Source organism: Patiria miniata, unplaced genomic scaffold (genome assembly GCF_015706575.1).
Source record: "Patiria miniata isolate m_02_andy unplaced genomic scaffold, ASM1570657v1 HiC_scaffold_3, whole genome shotgun sequence".
Taxonomy (NCBI): Eukaryota; Metazoa; Echinodermata; class Asteroidea; order Valvatida; family Asterinidae; genus Patiria; species Patiria miniata.
In genome coordinates, this window is record NW_024037069.1 from 22,966,181 (window position 1) to 22,982,685 (window position 16,505).

A 16,505-nucleotide genomic window follows, 5' to 3' on the forward strand; every position below is an offset into this window, starting at 1 on the left:
ACTCCTGCCCGTTCATGTTCACAAATCTTGCCCGTAAGTTCCGCGGCGTATGCGTAAACCCTTGCGTGTTGGGTGTATACGGTCTGGCCGGCCGGGGATGAGGTAGTCTCCTCATGCAAATAACATCGCCGATTCCTTCAGTTTAATGAGAGCATCCGGCAGATCAGCATTTTTTCCATTTCGTGATTAGCGTGCGTCAGGCCATTTCCTCTATATGCTTAATTTAAATTGAGACAGCTTTGTTTTATTTTATTTTTTTATTGAGACATACAAGGACGAAATAAAATTGGTGAGTAGTGCCCAGGTGCGGATCCCGAAGGAAAGATACCGTTAAGACGCCCTCTTCGGTCCAGATGTTTCTAAACCTTCACAATATAATACCGTCTTGAAGAAAGGTCGCCCTCTGTCGTCTAAAGATAGGTACAGCCGCAACCCAATTTAAGAACTGTGTTGATTGCTTATCTCCGAGCATCATGGATAGAGTTTGTAATTACCCGAGGACGATCGATCGGGTGCATACAGATCATGCAGCTTATGAGCTACCAAAATAATTTGCTTTTCAACCACAATATTCTGTCGATGCCCGAGAGAGTTGCTGTGTTAGCCGTTACTTAGGGCGAGGAGTAAACTCGGTGACATTTCTGAGCACCAAAAGAAAACAATTTTTGTTGATGGAAGTCAAGCTACCGTTTGGAAGTGGTGTCTATTTTCTTAAGAATGGACACCTTGACACTCTGATGAATGAAGCTGCAGTATTAATTGCAACAGTATTCATTGCAACGATTTATTTGCTGTAGATGTCAGTCAGGATTGAGCATCGGACTGCATCGTCTCTGCTTCTGCACAACTGTTAAAAAGGACATGACTGTAAAGTACCCAATTTGACTATAACACTAGATATGCTTAGGCAAGCATTTTATTGGATTAGGAAAATAACATGAAATTTATACTTGACCTAATCGCAGGACTTTCTCCCTGTATGGCAAGCAAGGGTATGGTGTCAATGCTTTTGAAGAGCTATAGGTAGGCCTAGCTGTATACGGTGAGTGCGACTGCGCGTTCTGCCAATGCTAAGATTCGGCAAGCAATAATCTAACAACTCATGTCAAACTAAAATAAACATGAGACACGTGAGAAGTGGACCAGGTTTACTTTGATATTTATATGAACCATTTTTACATAAATTGCAAATGCTTGATAATAATAATGTAAATGTAGGTGTAATGTAAAATTTACAAGTGCAAATAGTTTGATGTGTAATAAACACAGCAAAAAAAAGTCCACACTCATTGGAGGGGTCATAATTTCGTCTTATGATAACGTTATTTATATGGACCTTTGGGAAATGTTGTTAGCTACATGTTGATACCCCATTTGCTACAAAAGACTGTAAATCGTCCAACATTGACGACGGTTTTTGAAATATGCCATGCAGTTTGAAAAGTTGCAAATTTAAAAAGTACGCGAGTGAAAACTGTGGCTATATCATGCAACTTTGGCACGGCAGCACAATGCGGAGAAACAGTAACGCAAGCTCCAAATCAACAGTATAGAGAATGCCGCTAGGACGCCCGCTACGTCCAACATGTGGTACTGTATCCAGGACAGTTCGCCGACCTTTGACCTCAGGTGATCCGCGCCGTAATGCAAGACGTGGTCGATCCAGAAAACGGCTTGTTTCAGAGGTTGTTGCGGCTGTGCCTTGAACTTCCCCGATGCCTCCACCGCGTGTTGTTTATAGCTGCGTTCAAACATCAATCAAAACACCATTTGTATTGTCACAGTACAGCGTTTAAAGGCACACAAGTTAATTAGCTTTCCATGCAATTTGTTCGTTTCCAATAATAACACCATTCATAATCCAACGAAAAATGTTCAAAACCTAACCTGTCGAAGTTTCAGCTCAGTGGATGTTACACTTTTCGAGAAAACAGTAAAAAAAAAAAACCATGCACTATATGATCACGAAACACGATTTCGTCGATAGCACTCTTTATTTCCAAATATCTGTCAATTGACGTATCGTTGGAAATCACCTTTATTTCTTTATTTCTTCTAAATGACAGCAAGCAAGATGGAATAATTTCAAGGGGTGCTTAGTATTGTAGGCCTAATCCAAGTACGCTTTTGATAATAATTCGGTACATTATATTTGGGATAAATGCAAATGATCATATTGCCTTTAAATCGTGAAACAATTGTACAATTGTCAAATGCAATATACCAACCGTTGGCCATGAAATAGAGTTTTCCTTATTGGAATCATGAAAATGCAGATTATGTTGTTTTCCCTTGTTGAGTTGTTAGGGCGATGTTAATATTTTGTATTGCAGTATTAATATGATTGTGTCCTCTACTGGTCTATCAATAATGTTGGTCTTCAATATGGAAACAGATTTCGAGTTGCATGCATAAGTTTAAAATATTACCTCGGATTAGAGGCCACTTTCATGATAAGCTGGTACAGTGTGTCGCTGGTAACCTCACGTATTCCGCCCTCCACGTACTCTGCCATACCGAGGCTGCGCAGCCGCAGAAGATTGTCGATCTGGTCAGCAAAGAGTGGTATCCCGACCACTGGTACCCCGTGGTATATCGATTCATACGCACCGTTGATTCCGCCGTGGAATATAAACAGCTTGGTTTTATTATGCCCTGCAACAAAAAAGAAGAAGATACTTTGAAACAAATAACAATTTATATTAACATAGTTACAGTCATAAGTTTCCAACTTTCACTCGGGAGGTAACATACTGAGTATACAGTGTTTAAACGTCGGTGAAGGGCAAAACCTAATTTGATTTATATCACCTCGACGCAAAATTCAATCTTATTAGTACAGTAATGATGACGATTGTAATGTGTAAATCGTGTTTTGTGCCACATGCCTTCAAATGACAGTGATGATTAAAACAATGGTGATTTGACAGATTTTTTTAAAATCTCAAAAGGTAGTTCTTTCTGTTTGAAATATTTCATTGAAACCCAGCCCAATGCATGACAATTGAGAATTGAGATGCGGTGTAACAATGCCGAGAGTAAGTTTTTGGCTTCATATAAAATGTTATCCACATATGTAGAAATTTCGTTACCCATTTAAAAATTTCGTTTCAGGTTGTTTGGCTGAACTGTTTCGTTTTTATTTAGAGATATATCCTTCCAGCTTCACCCTGGTTCAAATTTCCTATTTCTTCTTGTAATAAATTGTGCAATTACATGTACAGCCAATAACAGGTCACTAGAAGGGGCACAGGGAAACCCCCTCCAGCGGGGAATTAGGGGGGGGGCTCTATACCTTCATCTCCCATTTGTGCTTAATGCTCAGAATTTGGAGATGAAAAAAGTACATCGATTGCCATTATTAAGTTCCCCCTTCACAAAATAAAAGGATCCTCAAGTGCCATGTAGCGGACCTTTATTACGCCACTGGAGGTCGTGCCTCTGGACTCGATATTTTCAACCTCCATCTCTCCCTCTCACAAGTACATTCTGTTCTTCAAGGGCGGAAAAGATAAGAGTTCGCGACGGTACAGTAGAGTAATCCACCTTACATGATACGCATGCGTGAAATATCACGGGATTAAATAAATATATATCACGTGATATGAAATAACTTAAAACGGATTCGATTTGCAATGAAGATCGGAGCACCATTGTGGCGTGCTAGGGTAAGCTGATGCCTATCAATATACAAGATTATGTTTTCGTCCCCCCCCCCCCCCAAAAAAAGGAGTGATTTTTCTTTCTTAATTATTGTGTTTAATCCAGTCCTACTGATATTTTTTATTTATATTTTAACATTTTCTGATTCATGGCTCTGGAGGATTTACTTTCATGGAGGGACGTAAGAACCATTTCGTTACCAACTGACGCATGCGTATTATGGTCACTGACTTTGCTTGGTTGCAGGAAAAAAGTAATTGCCCACGGGCCATACCTAACAGATCTCCCTGTGGCAGCCAGCTGGCCAGCAGCGTGTTGTTGCCCAGCGTGGCCGGTCGCCGGTCCCCGACGAACTTCCAGACGACGCGGAGCGGCAGCCTGGCCAGGGCCGCGGCGATCATGTCAGCCATGGCGTCATCCATGATATTCGTCAGCGTGCTGACGGAAAAGACCAAGACACCGCGGTCGCCAGAACCTTGGACAAACTCTTCGAAATCCTTGACCAAAAAAAGAAATTATAGGTGAAAGTGAATGAAAGAATTGTGTAGCAGTTGAGTTAATACAGACCTCAGCAGGCGTGGATCCATCCCCCTCCCCCCGCTCCGACACACACCAACAAATAACAAAAAGTGTATCAGTATAAGCTGCATTATTATGTCCGCCTGTACGCAACAATCGGACATAAAAAAATCTGACGGGACTCCCCCCCCCCCCCCCCCGTAAAAATTCCTGGATCCGTCCCTGTTCAGATACGTCTCGCTTTCAATCAGGTATAGGTCTGGAATCCAACTCCCCTGGCCTCGTTCACAACCATAAAAAGCACGCGTGTAAACACAGAGAGAGAGAGGTCATTACATGTACATCCCCGATATAATGATTAGCAGGATGTTAGGCCAAAAAGAAAAGTCTCCGGTTTCTGGTATGCGCGCGCGTCGACGTAGCCATGCGCGTCGACAAAATGAAAAAGGTTTTTTTTCGATGAAAGATGATGTCTCAAAACCGCCAAACTCACTGGTTTGACTGGAATCCTGCTGCTGCACAATTTTAACGTGTTTTTAGATTGGGTTATGGTCGAGAATAAGCTTTATGTGGCCTCTCTGGACTCCCATATATTTGCACTTAGTTTAGTCGGGCACCATTTGCAGTCATCAGCCGACATTTGAAGGAAAAAAATAAGGTAAAAAAAAAAAAGCCGCGTCGCCGCACCACTTTTTGGGCAATCGCACATCGGCATCGGGGGGGGGGGGGCACCGCACATCGGCGCCGAAATGTAGACATGTTGTTTTCTCCGGACACTTGCCCTCCGTAAAATCAAAACGCGGGGGGGGGGGCGGTCTTCAAAACTGACCATTATTATGCATACTACATATTTTTATATGGACATTATAACGGCACGTTGTAATGGTTGTTGAGCGGGTTTTCTTTGGCTGGATTGATATCAGAAGAACTCTATAAACATTTATTTCAATCATTGCTTACAAAAAAATTGTAAAAAAAATACGCCAGGGGAGGCAAAGTGCCCCCCCCCCCCCCTCTGCCCCCGCTGGATATGAGAGTTTGGCCTACGTATCATCGGCGTCGCCAAGATCTTTTTTTCTAGAGGGGAACAGTGGCACCCACATCCGATTCGGACCATCGAGGAGCAGTGGTCATCGCGCAATCGTCCACCACAAGCGTCGAATGCGCGATATTTTTCGACCGTTCTTGTGGCCACCTCAAGATTTCCAAAAATGGGCGCCTAAAAGCATACATTACACTGGGAGTGCGCATTCGATTGGACTTTCGACATCGCACATTAGGTGAACCATTAGCCCCCTTATTGGGGGGGGGGGGGGCAAAGCAAGATTGTTTGTTCATAAATGCCACATCTAGGCATTTTCCTCTGGAATTTTCTGATTTTGAGACTTACCGGAGATAACGGTTGCGGGGGTCGCACGGACACCCCACCTGCCATGATCACGTTGGGCTGCGTGGGGCGAGGATACTCCAAAACGAAGTCCCAGTTGAAGATAAAGAGGGAAGATTTTCTCCAAATCTCCATCATCGACGTCCCTCTCCGAAGTCCCAACTTCTCTCTGACAGCTTCTAGCCCGGAGGTGCTGCTGAAATCGTAGATGAAAACAGAGAAGGCGTGCGCCAGGGAGTTCTTGATGCGCTGCGGAAACGTCATGGAATCGGTGTAGTGCGTGAGGTACTCCGGGACATAACTGAGAGGGGAAGGCGTGTCAATCCAACGGCTGTATCGCGTGCCCAGAGGCCCGCCATTGGCAACGTTCACGTACGGGATATCGAGAACATCGTGCGCTATGACGGAACACGCCGGCAGCATCAGGTCGCATATCGCGAGGTCGTAATTCGCTGCTATCAGCGAGGCGTGGAAATCCCCATCTCCGAGTAAGACCTCGTTAAAATCCTGCATAGTGTTCATCAACTCCTTCGCCTCTGGATCGTCCAGGAGTCCCAGCCACAGCTTGGCAAACCAGACGATGGAAGACATCTCCCCTGAAAGAGTCTTTCGGGAGAAGAAGTCCAACATTTTTGCCACAAGTTCCTCAGGAGCATTGCAGCGGAACGGTTGACAGTTGATAGCTGCATCCAGATTGGCCCTGTCCCTTATGTGCCACACACACTCAGCAATCCGAAACGTTACATTGTGGCCCCGCTTAACGAGTTCATTACCTAAAAAAAAAAATTTTTATTGAGAAAAGAATTGCATATTTTTTTTAAGTATGGACTGTTCGCGTTTCGGTATACATACCGCCCTGTCCAATGGTACGGATCTCTACTTTCATTAAGTTCGCACCTTCAAGTTTAACTCAGGGATGCATTTTAATCCTCTCAAGTTGTTGGAGGCCTCCCGTAACATGCCTACCACATTTAGTCCTTCCTTATGGGAAAAAAAGTTGCTTAAATTTAGGACACACTGTTAAGTCCAGATATCCTCAATTAATTAACCCTTTCAGGACTGGGCTATTTTTGGGGTCTCTCGGGCACGGAGGATGGGGTGGGGGCACCCCATCAATATTTTCATGTGCGACGGTCGATTTTCCTAAAATTTGGCAGGACAGTGTTGGTTGGCTGGTAATCTATGATATGAGGGCAAGGCTTTGTGTCGCTGAGATCTGCATGAGTAAACATTTTGTACATTATTTGTTGTTAAAATACCGAGAAAAAAAACATGCTTTAAGGCAAAAAAAAAAAAGTCTCCGGTTTCTGGTATGCGCGCGCGTCGCCGTAGCCATGCGCGTCGGCAAAATGAAAAAGGTTTTTTTTTCAATGAAAGATGATGTCTCAAAACCGCCAAACTCACTGGTTTGACTGGAATCCTGCTGCTGCACAATTTTAACGTGTTTTTAGATGGGGTTATGATCGAGAATAAGCTTTATGTGGCCTCTCTGGACTCCCATATATTTGCACTAAAATTAGTCGGGCACCATTTGCAGTCATCAGCCGACATTTGAAGCAAAAAAGTCAGGTAACAACAAAAAAAAGCCGCGTCGCCGCACCACTTTTTGGACAAGCTCCATACCAGAAACCAGAGACTTTTTTTTTTGGCCTAAGGTACCTCTGTTTGTTTGTTTGTATTTGTTTGACACGGATATCAATGCAATCAACTCAAAATCACCAATTAAATTAAAACAGGCTACGATCACAGAAATACAATGTATATCCGACGTATTGTCAAGCTAGGATAACACAAAAAAAGCTAACAAAAGCTTATATAAATGCTTTTGTAGACCTGCAACGCGTATTGAAGTCTATTCGGTCCAGAGGACGTATGTACAAGCCTGAAAGTTGACCCCTGGTGGTGCGCTTCCTGCCCCTTCGAATAGGAAAATTAGCTTGTAAAAGTCGGAGTTTTTAAAATTATTTTTGGTGCATTGATTTCTTAAGAAAATCTCCCTCGGAAAAGGCCTTTGTAAAATTGTTACTAGCATCTCAATTTATGGAAACTGAAAAATCGCATGACGTGAAAGAGAAATATTGTGCCAAAATTGACCTCTCACTTCCGAAAATCTAAAATACATGTGGACTTATGGAACTCGGAGCACACGTACAAAGATGCAAATTTATGAAATAATTTTGTGGCGGTCATTAGGTAAAAATTGAAACTTAAATGGGAGACTAAAATGTCTTTTGGCAAACACATTTTTAAAATAAACTTGAAGGACTAATTCTCATTTACAAACAAATATAAAATGACAGTTGATAAGAACTGTATTCAAGCAAGCCCGACTAAATCTTTAATCCATCGTACGTATAGGTAGGTAAAGCTTCGCGTCCTTATCATTTTTCGTTCTCATGCAAGTACGCGATGTGAAAACAAACGTGATCGAACAAGGAGACCTTTAGGCACGAAATTCCGGATGTGTTAGGTCGTAAGTATAATTCGTTTTTACCCATCTCCAACTGATTTCCTCATCAAGATAAACTTCAAACGTGAATGTTTCTTGGGGTGATTACGGTTGGAAATCATTTTGTCAAAAATTACAGCAAGAAAAAGAGCAACCCCGTGTAAAATGCCCATAGAAGGGTCGCGGAGGGGTCTGGAAGCTCAAAGACAAAATGGCGTACGTTCAGGCTCTATTGACAATCAATTCGGTAGCTGGGATTTTTGCTGGTTAGACCTACCTGCAATTTTAAAGCAAATATCATCTTCTCTCTGCTACAATACAGTTTTCCGGTGCTTGTCTCCGGAAAACGCACTTTGGCTCCGGGAGGAGGGAGTATGGTTATGCCAATAACAGTCAATTAGTGGGATGCGCTTGTGAGCATCCAATCACAGTGGAGAATAGTGCGCGTAGCGCGCGCATTTGGGGTCTTTGCGCGGGAGTCCTTCACTTTTTCTTGATTTCACCACTTTTTCTTGAATTCGAGCCTGGGTGCTTCTCCAAGGGTGACAGTTTGTCCAGTGGGACAGGACTTAGAAGGCCTAGTTCCCAGTCGTGGGTTTATATTGGGAGGGTTCAGGCCTGGGTGCTGTCTGTCACAGATAAGTTGTTGTAAGGGACAAGAAATTATGTCCTGGGGCCCAGTTGGGTTGAAACGGGGGCGGGTAGGCCTGGTAGCGGGGGCGGGTAGGCGGGTGCTTGTCCAGTCCTCAGGTATCCTCTAAAGGTATCCTCTATACACCCGATACCTTTATGACCAGGCGATTAGCAAAATGATCACCCTGTCCGCTGCAAACCCCTACCCCCCCCCCCCCAAAGGGGGGAGGGGAGCCGTGAAAATATAGTTTGCAATGAAGTCGCTGTGAAACTTTTTGTGTTCTTTGCTAGCGCTTTTCTTCAAAATGGTACTGATTGGTATACATGAATCTTTCACCAAATATGTCCAGAATACCTGCCTATAACAAATCTCATTTGCACTTGTTTAGATAATTTCTACATATTTTTAACATTTTCTTTAATTTGGGTCCAGATCATTCAGACTCACCCTGTATAACGCGTCCCTATATAATGTCAGATTGTGTCAATCTCCCTTCGACTTTCCAAAGTCGTAAACCTGCACAAAAATATCAGGATTGTTCCATTCACTAGTAGCCTATACTCCCAAAAGCTGAGGAACAAATCTACTGCCAAACCCTGCTGTTGTGTCCTACTCTCTTATTTCGGGTGAAGATTCACCCTTTCGACTGAAACTGTGTGGGCAATGTGTTTTAGAGTGAAATCCATTCAGTGACAGATCCAGTTTCATCGAGTTTCAATTATAGTATTTCTCTCTCAAAAAGTTGTTTGATTTTACGTAAAATTGGAGTGATTTTTAGAAATGACCGAGTAACAGACTCCCCCCCCCCCCCGAAAAGCACACCAACAAAGGAGAAACAAAAACGAAAATGAAAATGAAAAAAGAAGCGAGGGGCGTATCATATTACTATTAATTTAATGTATATTATTATAACAACATGGTCGTTGATTTTTCCACAGCCGGTGATTTCTCCCTTTGCTTCGGCTATATAAGTGTTTTGCCCCCCTCCCTGGCGACGCCCATGAAACAGACTCACCTAAAAGACTAAGTAGCTGGAAGTGGCTTCCTCCGACAATTGAATCTACGATCAAGATGTTCTTGCTTTCTGTCGTTGACTGCCGTGAGCAGATCACTAAGACCAGCAGCCAGGCTGCCGCTGATGAACGATGCATTGTCAGTTGTCACGTATCACATACAGCTGCCACAGTGAAAGTAAAGTGGGAATATTTCTAAGTTCGTAAGATGTCAGTTGTTGCTTTGTGCATTTTTGCCCGTTTGAAGCAACACATTGCTCAAAATCTTAAGCAGGGTGTTTAACAACTACAACCCGTGGAAACTTTAGCTTAGTGGCTGGTGTGTATTTTGAGAAATCAAAGAAATCTGATAACTTTTGACAGCGTTATGAGTAATTTTCCAAGAGAGGTCAAATTGACCATGGGACCAAATTTTCAATTTTAGGCATTGGGACAAAGGTAGGCTAATTGTCTCTGTGTTTAGCTAGTTAACACAGTTCTAAACACTTTCTTGCTATCAGTTTGCAAACATGTTTACATGCTGAACATTTTTAGCATGAGGTGATAGCAAGAAAGTGTTTGGAATGGTGTTAACTCGCTAAAACATTTTTTTTAAAAGGCAATTATCCACACAGAGGCAATTATAGGCTGCCTTTGTCCCAGTGCCTAAAATTGAAAACTTTGTCCCATGGTCATTTGACCTCTCTTCAAAAATTAGTCATAGCCCTGTCACAAAGTATCCGATTTGGACGTTTGATGTCCCATTTCAAAGTGGAAAGGCATATCTTTCAAACCATACCTATATTATTAATGTTGGTTACATATTCTGCGTCTGGCATTTCGTTATATTTTGTTTGCATTTATTTTGGTCTGTTTGTGCGCAAAGGTATAACCGAAATTTAAAGCATTGTAGAGCGTTGCAAACGGCAAAATAGAAAGGAATTTGTTTTTGTTTTTGAAGAGCAAGGACTGACCATCTTTGAATTCTCCTTCGTAGAGATGTCTAATAATATAACATAGTATACATGTCATTACACAATTTGAGTAAACTATTTATATGATCACAGAATTCGAGAGACAACAGAGAATTTAATGGAACTTACCCGCTGTTGTACATTGACTTGGTCTTTATGTTCGCTACAAATGTAAGGTTGTTTAAGGCCACTAAATTTGCCTTGCCGTGACCGGGACCTCTTCCTAGTAGTTACGATACACGGAAGTCAAAGCACGGACCATTAAATTTCACATATCCCGGATTTATACCCGCACATTTGCTGTGTTTTCAAAAAATACCGTACAAAGAATTTTTTCATAGGGATTAGGACGTGCGGGTAGTCTGACGGTAATAAATAAGAACCGTTATAGCCCAGGTTGGACGAAGTCTTCATTGTATTCCGTAACGTAGGGAGGAAAGGGAGTCCACCTGGGCTAGAACCATTAGAAATTGATATGTGCCGGTCATATGGGATATTATAAGGCTCGGGGAAAAGGTGTATTATGCATCACCATTAACACTGTGGACAATTTGCATTTCCCATCATATGAGGGAATTTATACAACATTTGCTTTTGCTGTAATTTTAATTAATAGCCAATAATACACTACGACATGTTTCAGGTTTTGTGTTCGTTGATGCTGAAAAACCAAGAACAAAAATCTTGTTCTTGTAGTCTGGTTCCCTGACCCGTTTATAGATGGAGCCATTTATAGACGTCTGGTAATTATTGTAAAGTCAGGGAACCAGTGTAGCTGGCTTAATACCCGGTCACAGATAAGTTACCGATTGCAAACAAAATGTGGACCAACTAAATGTGGTAAATTTGGGGGGAAAAGCCAGTTTTTTCAACGATGGTCGGCTGACCATTTTGATACAAAACTTCCACCTTTGTTGAAAATGCCAGCACAACGGGTGCCACGATTTTACAGGATGTTTTAGACTGTCATTCACCAACATTGTCCAGTTAGGCATTTCTAATAATTTGGTAGTTTTTTCCGTTTTTTTTTTATGATTGCGAATGTTGAGTATTGCCTTTTTAAAGATGCATTCCCCGCGCTTTTTCGAGTTTCATCCCGAAAGAAAAAAATCCTTTTCCAAATTGCTATTTTTCTAGCAGTACAAAAGTCATTCACTTTTGAATGAGACATCAACCGAAAAAAAGTCAGCCCATGTTTAGTATATCGAATTATTACATTACAATTTCCAATTATTGGCTGCCAGAATCCGTTCTCGCGGGGTACTAGGCTGGTTCCCGCCGCACAATCGGCATCGATAATGTACGTACCGGGAGCCAGTCGAAAAGCGGATCTGCTTATTGTGTCTAAAACAAAAAAGCGTTTTATTGCAGAGGTTTGAAGACGCCCCAAAAGGGGGGTAAAATTGGGTTGGAATAAAACAATTCATACAAATAGAAAAGTTATTTCTATCAAAATCGAATTTGTTGAAGCACACGCGGGACACCCAGATTTAAACTAACAAGGTCAAATAACCACTCAAAATGGTGAACTTGTTTCCCCCGATCATATCATCAGCACACGTACGTATCCTATAGTCTGTGGAATATCCGTTTGTATCCAGTGATTTATTAATATGCAAAACAAAATGGCGTATTGACTTCCAGATTCTGACCATTCAGAATCTCTGCCGGTATCATAAGAAAATCGGACCCGTATGAAAATCGGACTCGAAAATTTCCCTTTTATTGGTTAAACCCTCTCACGTGACCGGACCCCTAATTATCTATGCATGAGCTTGCGCAATACCACCAATGAGTCCGCATTTCATAAAACCTAAATTCATGCTACACCGGCCGTAACCCCTATTACAAAAGCATGTCAGCCCAAATTGACCAATGGACAGTAGCCCAGATTTCTGATCGAAATGACGTCATCTTGAAATAAAGTCAAAAACTCAAAACCGATTGGTTGGCGTTGAATATTATACCCGCACCATAAAAATTTTGACGCGAGCGAGCTCCACGAAGAAAGTCACTCTGCAAGATATCAACCATGCATAATTTTTACGACTCCCATGCATAATTATATCAACCATGTATAGTATTATGTTATGCAACCAGCTATGCATCAGCCAATCGGAGCTTACGTTTGAAATTGTGAAAAAGAAAAGCTTGTGATTTGTCAAAAACAAATTAGGCCTACCAAGTGAAATGTCTGTACATTTTCTGGCCGCGATGGCCGACCGTGGAGAACGCGAAAAGCAAAAGGGGAGGGAAACCCCAGCTCGTTAAAGGACCTTCTATCAACCAAAGGAATTACCACCAAAAAAGGGAGGGGGGGGGGGCTGGGGGTAAACCACAATTATCAATAGGCCCTTGTAGTCGAGTACTTTTTTCCGAGTACCGAGTACTGCCGAATACTTAGGTTGCCGAGTACGAGTACGAGTACTTGTACCTTCGAGTACAAGAACAGGTCTCCGAGTACGAGTACTTTTACTTCCGAGTACGAGTACGAGTACGAGTACGAGTACTGTACTTCCAGTACGAGCACAAGTACGAGTACTTGTATTTCCGAATACGACCATACGGCAAATGGTTCATTGTGCGTAATTGGCCCAGGCCCAGTCAGACCGATATGCAGACCCACTCACGGCTAGCTGTTAACTGTGTTTGTCCGGACGTGCACATAGGAAAATCAGGAATCTTTGATTTCTCCACAAGCCAATCAACCATTTCAAACTGAAAGTATCGATAAAATAAGGCCATAGTTACCATTTCCCCCCCGAGTACTGCTATTCGAGTACGAGTACTTTGATGATCGAGTACAATTTCGACATGTCGAGTACGAGTACTTGCTGCCCGAGTACGAGTACCGTCTTTTCGAGTACGAGTACTTTGACATTCGAGTACGAGTACTCCAAAAAGGTACTCGAGTAGTACTCGAGTACGAGTACTACAACATTGCAATAGGGGCGCCCTTTTCCAAGTGTACGCTATTGTGGGACCTATACCAAGAGTGGGGGACCATGCCCCCCCGGTGGGAAAAGTGGGTTGGGGAAGCAATGGCCACCCCCCCCCCCCCCGCCCCCACCGGTTCCACGGGGGTGGGGGTGAAACACCCGTTATAACAGTGGCGTAGCCAGCACGGTCATTTTTATTGGGGGGGGGGGGGTAAAAAATCGTGAAAAGGGCACTTGGACATCCGTGCTGAGATGTAGACACTTTTTTTTCTCCGGACACTTGCCCTCCGTAAAATCAAATAGTGTGTGTGTGTGTGTGTGTGGGGGGGGGGGGGAACCATCTTTTGATGGGGCGCTGTTCAAAACGGACGATTGTGCACACTAATGGACAATATGGTGCTTTCAGGGCGATACACACGCGAAATTTAAAAAAAGGCACCCAAAACGGCCGATGGGACAAAAAAGGGCACGACTTCTTTTTAAAAAGGGCACTTGTTCAGAAAAAAAGGGCACATGTTAAAAAAAGGAACTCTTTACAAAATATGGGTGGGTGGGGGGGGGGGGTAGCGCTGGTGAGAAAGGGCATTTGAACGGAAAAGGGCAGCCTTTCCAAAATTGGGGGGGGATACCCCCCCCCTTACCACCACCCCCCCCCCCCCCCTTACCACCACCCCCCCGGCCACGCCTATGAATAAACGGCACTTGAACTGAAGTTTGTTTGCAACTGAAGTTTGTTTGCAAACTTGTTTTACATAAACAATATTGGAAGCGTAAACCGAAATGTGTCCGAAACATCGAACCATACATGCTCGTATATATACCAGATCATTATGATATTGAAAGTTAACATTTGTGTCTTTCTACTTATAGGGACATAAGGACAATAATGTTGATTGGTTTAATGTTTCGTTGGGCTGGTTTTTTTTTTTGTCTGCGGATTTCAGTCACGAGTCGTATAATTTCAGTTTGCCATTGCAATATAGCACGGACGTCGCTAGAGCCCCCCCCCCCCCCCCCCCCCCGCTTTTTTATTTTACGGAAGCCGAGTGATCGGGGAAGCAAATCCAGGCCTGATTAGCTCTGTCGGCAAATTCATTGCCCCCCCCCCCGCCCCCCTTGAAAGTGGCGAACAAACGTAAAAAGCGGGGTATACGGGGAACCATCTGCCTCATAAGCTCAAGGGGCGAAAAAGCGTAAGGGTGCGTTCGAGTAGCTCAGCCGGATCGACTCGGGTTAGCCCCGTGTCAGCCCCGTGTTGTTTAATTTATTTTCGGGGCTCATCACGAGGCTCTGCGCCACAGACCCTGTTTGTGGAGCAGAGCCTCGTAAGCGTGTGTTACTCATTCCAAGAAACCGGCAAATATGGCGCCGGACGGACAGCGTAAATCTCAAGTGGACCAAATAATCAACTTTATTTGAAGTCTAAAGCCAAGGTAAAGGTTTATTGAGTTCATTGAGATGAGACTTTATGAGGCTAAATTTTCAGCCCAACTTTTTGGAGTTTTGTGATTGACTGAAATTAGCAGTTCATCTCAAACTAAGACCCACTCCGAAACGGGCGCTTTAATGCTACGACGGTGGCTACGCCTTGAGCGTTCGCGTAGTTTTAGCCCGTCTGCCTTCACCCGAATCAATCCGGGTACGCTACTCGAACGCACCCAGAGTGCGCAACATGCAAATTTTACATTGAATACCCTTTGACCTTAGCCGCGCACAGCCAAGTGCATGTAAACAAGATGGCAGCCTCCACTGATGACACCGACAGTACAGAGTCTGAATCCAACCCATTTTCCTTTGACGCTTTCTTGAAGAAGAAAACACCATCCTTTGGAGAGAAGGATGTGAAGGAGCAGTCGAAGACAGGAAAGGGTGCAGCCGTTTCGGGAGAGCTGTCGACGAAGAACATGAAGAAAGGGAAAGGAGAGTCTGAGATTTCCGTATCGGCGAGCGGAAATGACGACAGGCATGACAGGATCTGCGATGAATTTGAAGGTTGGCAAAGTTAAGGGTAACGACTAACGGTAATCCTGGCGATTGTGAAGTGTAGGGCCCCTGTTTTGTTTCACAGTTTTGATCAAATTAGAGTCAAAAATGTTTTTTATTGCTCAAAAATCACCTTTACAATCAAAAGCAGACATTTCTCAATTCTAATGACACCTGTTTTGCAATTTTGAACAGATTCTTGGGGTAGAAATCACGATTTTTCTGTGCGGTTTGTGCCTTGCGATTCAGCGTGCCATGCGTGCTCACGGTCATAACGGTACATCGCACGGTGATTGCCATCTTTATTTTCGGGTCGCGTGTTGTCGCTGCACTGTCATCGTCATTTTCCCCCAAATTTCCCTCAAAAAATCAAAACCCTGCCCTCTATCTATGACATAGGCCCTACCTGTTTATTGAGAATGTCACCAAATAGTTTGAAAGGTCCAATAATTTTAGGCAGTTGGTATTTTGCGGAACTCGCAGAACGTGCAGAACTCTGCGGAACTCTGCAAAATTGTTAATAAAACACTAAATTAAGATGAAATACTGGCTTTCAAAGTACAGCAAGGGCCAAATCTCATTAAAAAGTCCCAAAATCGCCATAATCTGTCCTTAAATGAATTGAAAATAAAAGATTTCCCACCTGTTTGTGCCGTCGTATAATAATTGTGTGCAGTATTTGCAGAACAGTGCAGAACACATGCTGTACAGGGATACATGCCGTTTACAAACCAAGGGTGCAGCTTTGACTCAGTGCTCTGTGAAGCACGTGTTTTAAACAGTTGATAGGGGGATAATGTACCGCTGCAGAACGAATTCTGCCGAAGTAACATTATGGAATGATCGTAATGTTTTATTTGCAATGTCGACAAGTGTCTTATATCCTCCACATGTTCATGGGAAGGCCCTCTGTATTTAATAGTTCCATGTTTTACCCAGGCAACGCGATCAATGGGTGCGGGCCT

At 43.2% G+C, this 16,505-nt stretch overlaps 2 protein-coding genes across 3 annotated transcripts in view; one reads left to right on the forward strand and one right to left on the reverse strand.

Annotated features, from left to right (window-relative positions):
• Positions 1-742: 742 nt before the first annotated feature.
• LOC119738255 (UDP-glucuronosyltransferase 2A1-like) lies at positions 743-10,905 on the reverse strand. 2 transcript variants are annotated; one of them, XM_038213058.1, is made up of 6 exons: positions 10,748-10,905; positions 9,668-9,829; positions 5,573-6,342; positions 3,938-4,160; positions 2,430-2,655; positions 743-1,741 (listed from the first exon to the last, which is right to left on the reverse strand). In XM_038213058.1, exons 2-6 carry the CDS (start codon positions 9,801-9,803, stop codon positions 1,486-1,488), a joined length of 1,611 nt encoding a protein of 536 aa, XP_038068986.1. In that variant the 5' UTR covers positions 9,804-9,829; positions 10,748-10,905; the 3' UTR covers positions 743-1,485. The 2 variants fall into 2 exon arrangements, with proteins under 2 accessions (XP_038068986.1, XP_038068988.1); XM_038213060.1 differs by lacking the exon at positions 10,748-10,905 and adding an exon at positions 10,619-10,728.
• Positions 10,906-15,255: 4,350 nt separating this feature from the next.
• The window catches only part of LOC119737845, a 52,973-nt gene continuing 51,723 nt past the window's right edge, over positions 15,256-16,505 (forward strand). The window contains exon 1 of the mRNA XM_038212470.1: positions 15,256-15,549. Within this exon, the coding sequence (XP_038068398.1) occupies positions 15,294-15,549 (256 nt within the window). The 5' untranslated portion in view covers positions 15,256-15,293. The remainder of the gene's footprint in view (positions 15,550-16,505) is intronic.

Coding starts and splice junctions, on each gene's coding strand:
- LOC119738255 (XM_038213058.1), bottom strand. CDS start 9,803: ATGCATCGTTCATCAGCGGCAGCCTGGCTGCTGGTCTTAGTGATCTGC. Junction 2,656..3,937: donor GCCACAGGGAGATCTGTTAG/GTATGGCCCGTG, acceptor TTTTTGTTGCAG/GGCATAATAAAACCAAGCTG. Junction 1,742..2,429: donor AAAGTGGCCTCTAATCCGAG/GTAATATTTTAA, acceptor GTTTGAACGCAG/CTATAAACAACACGCGGTGG.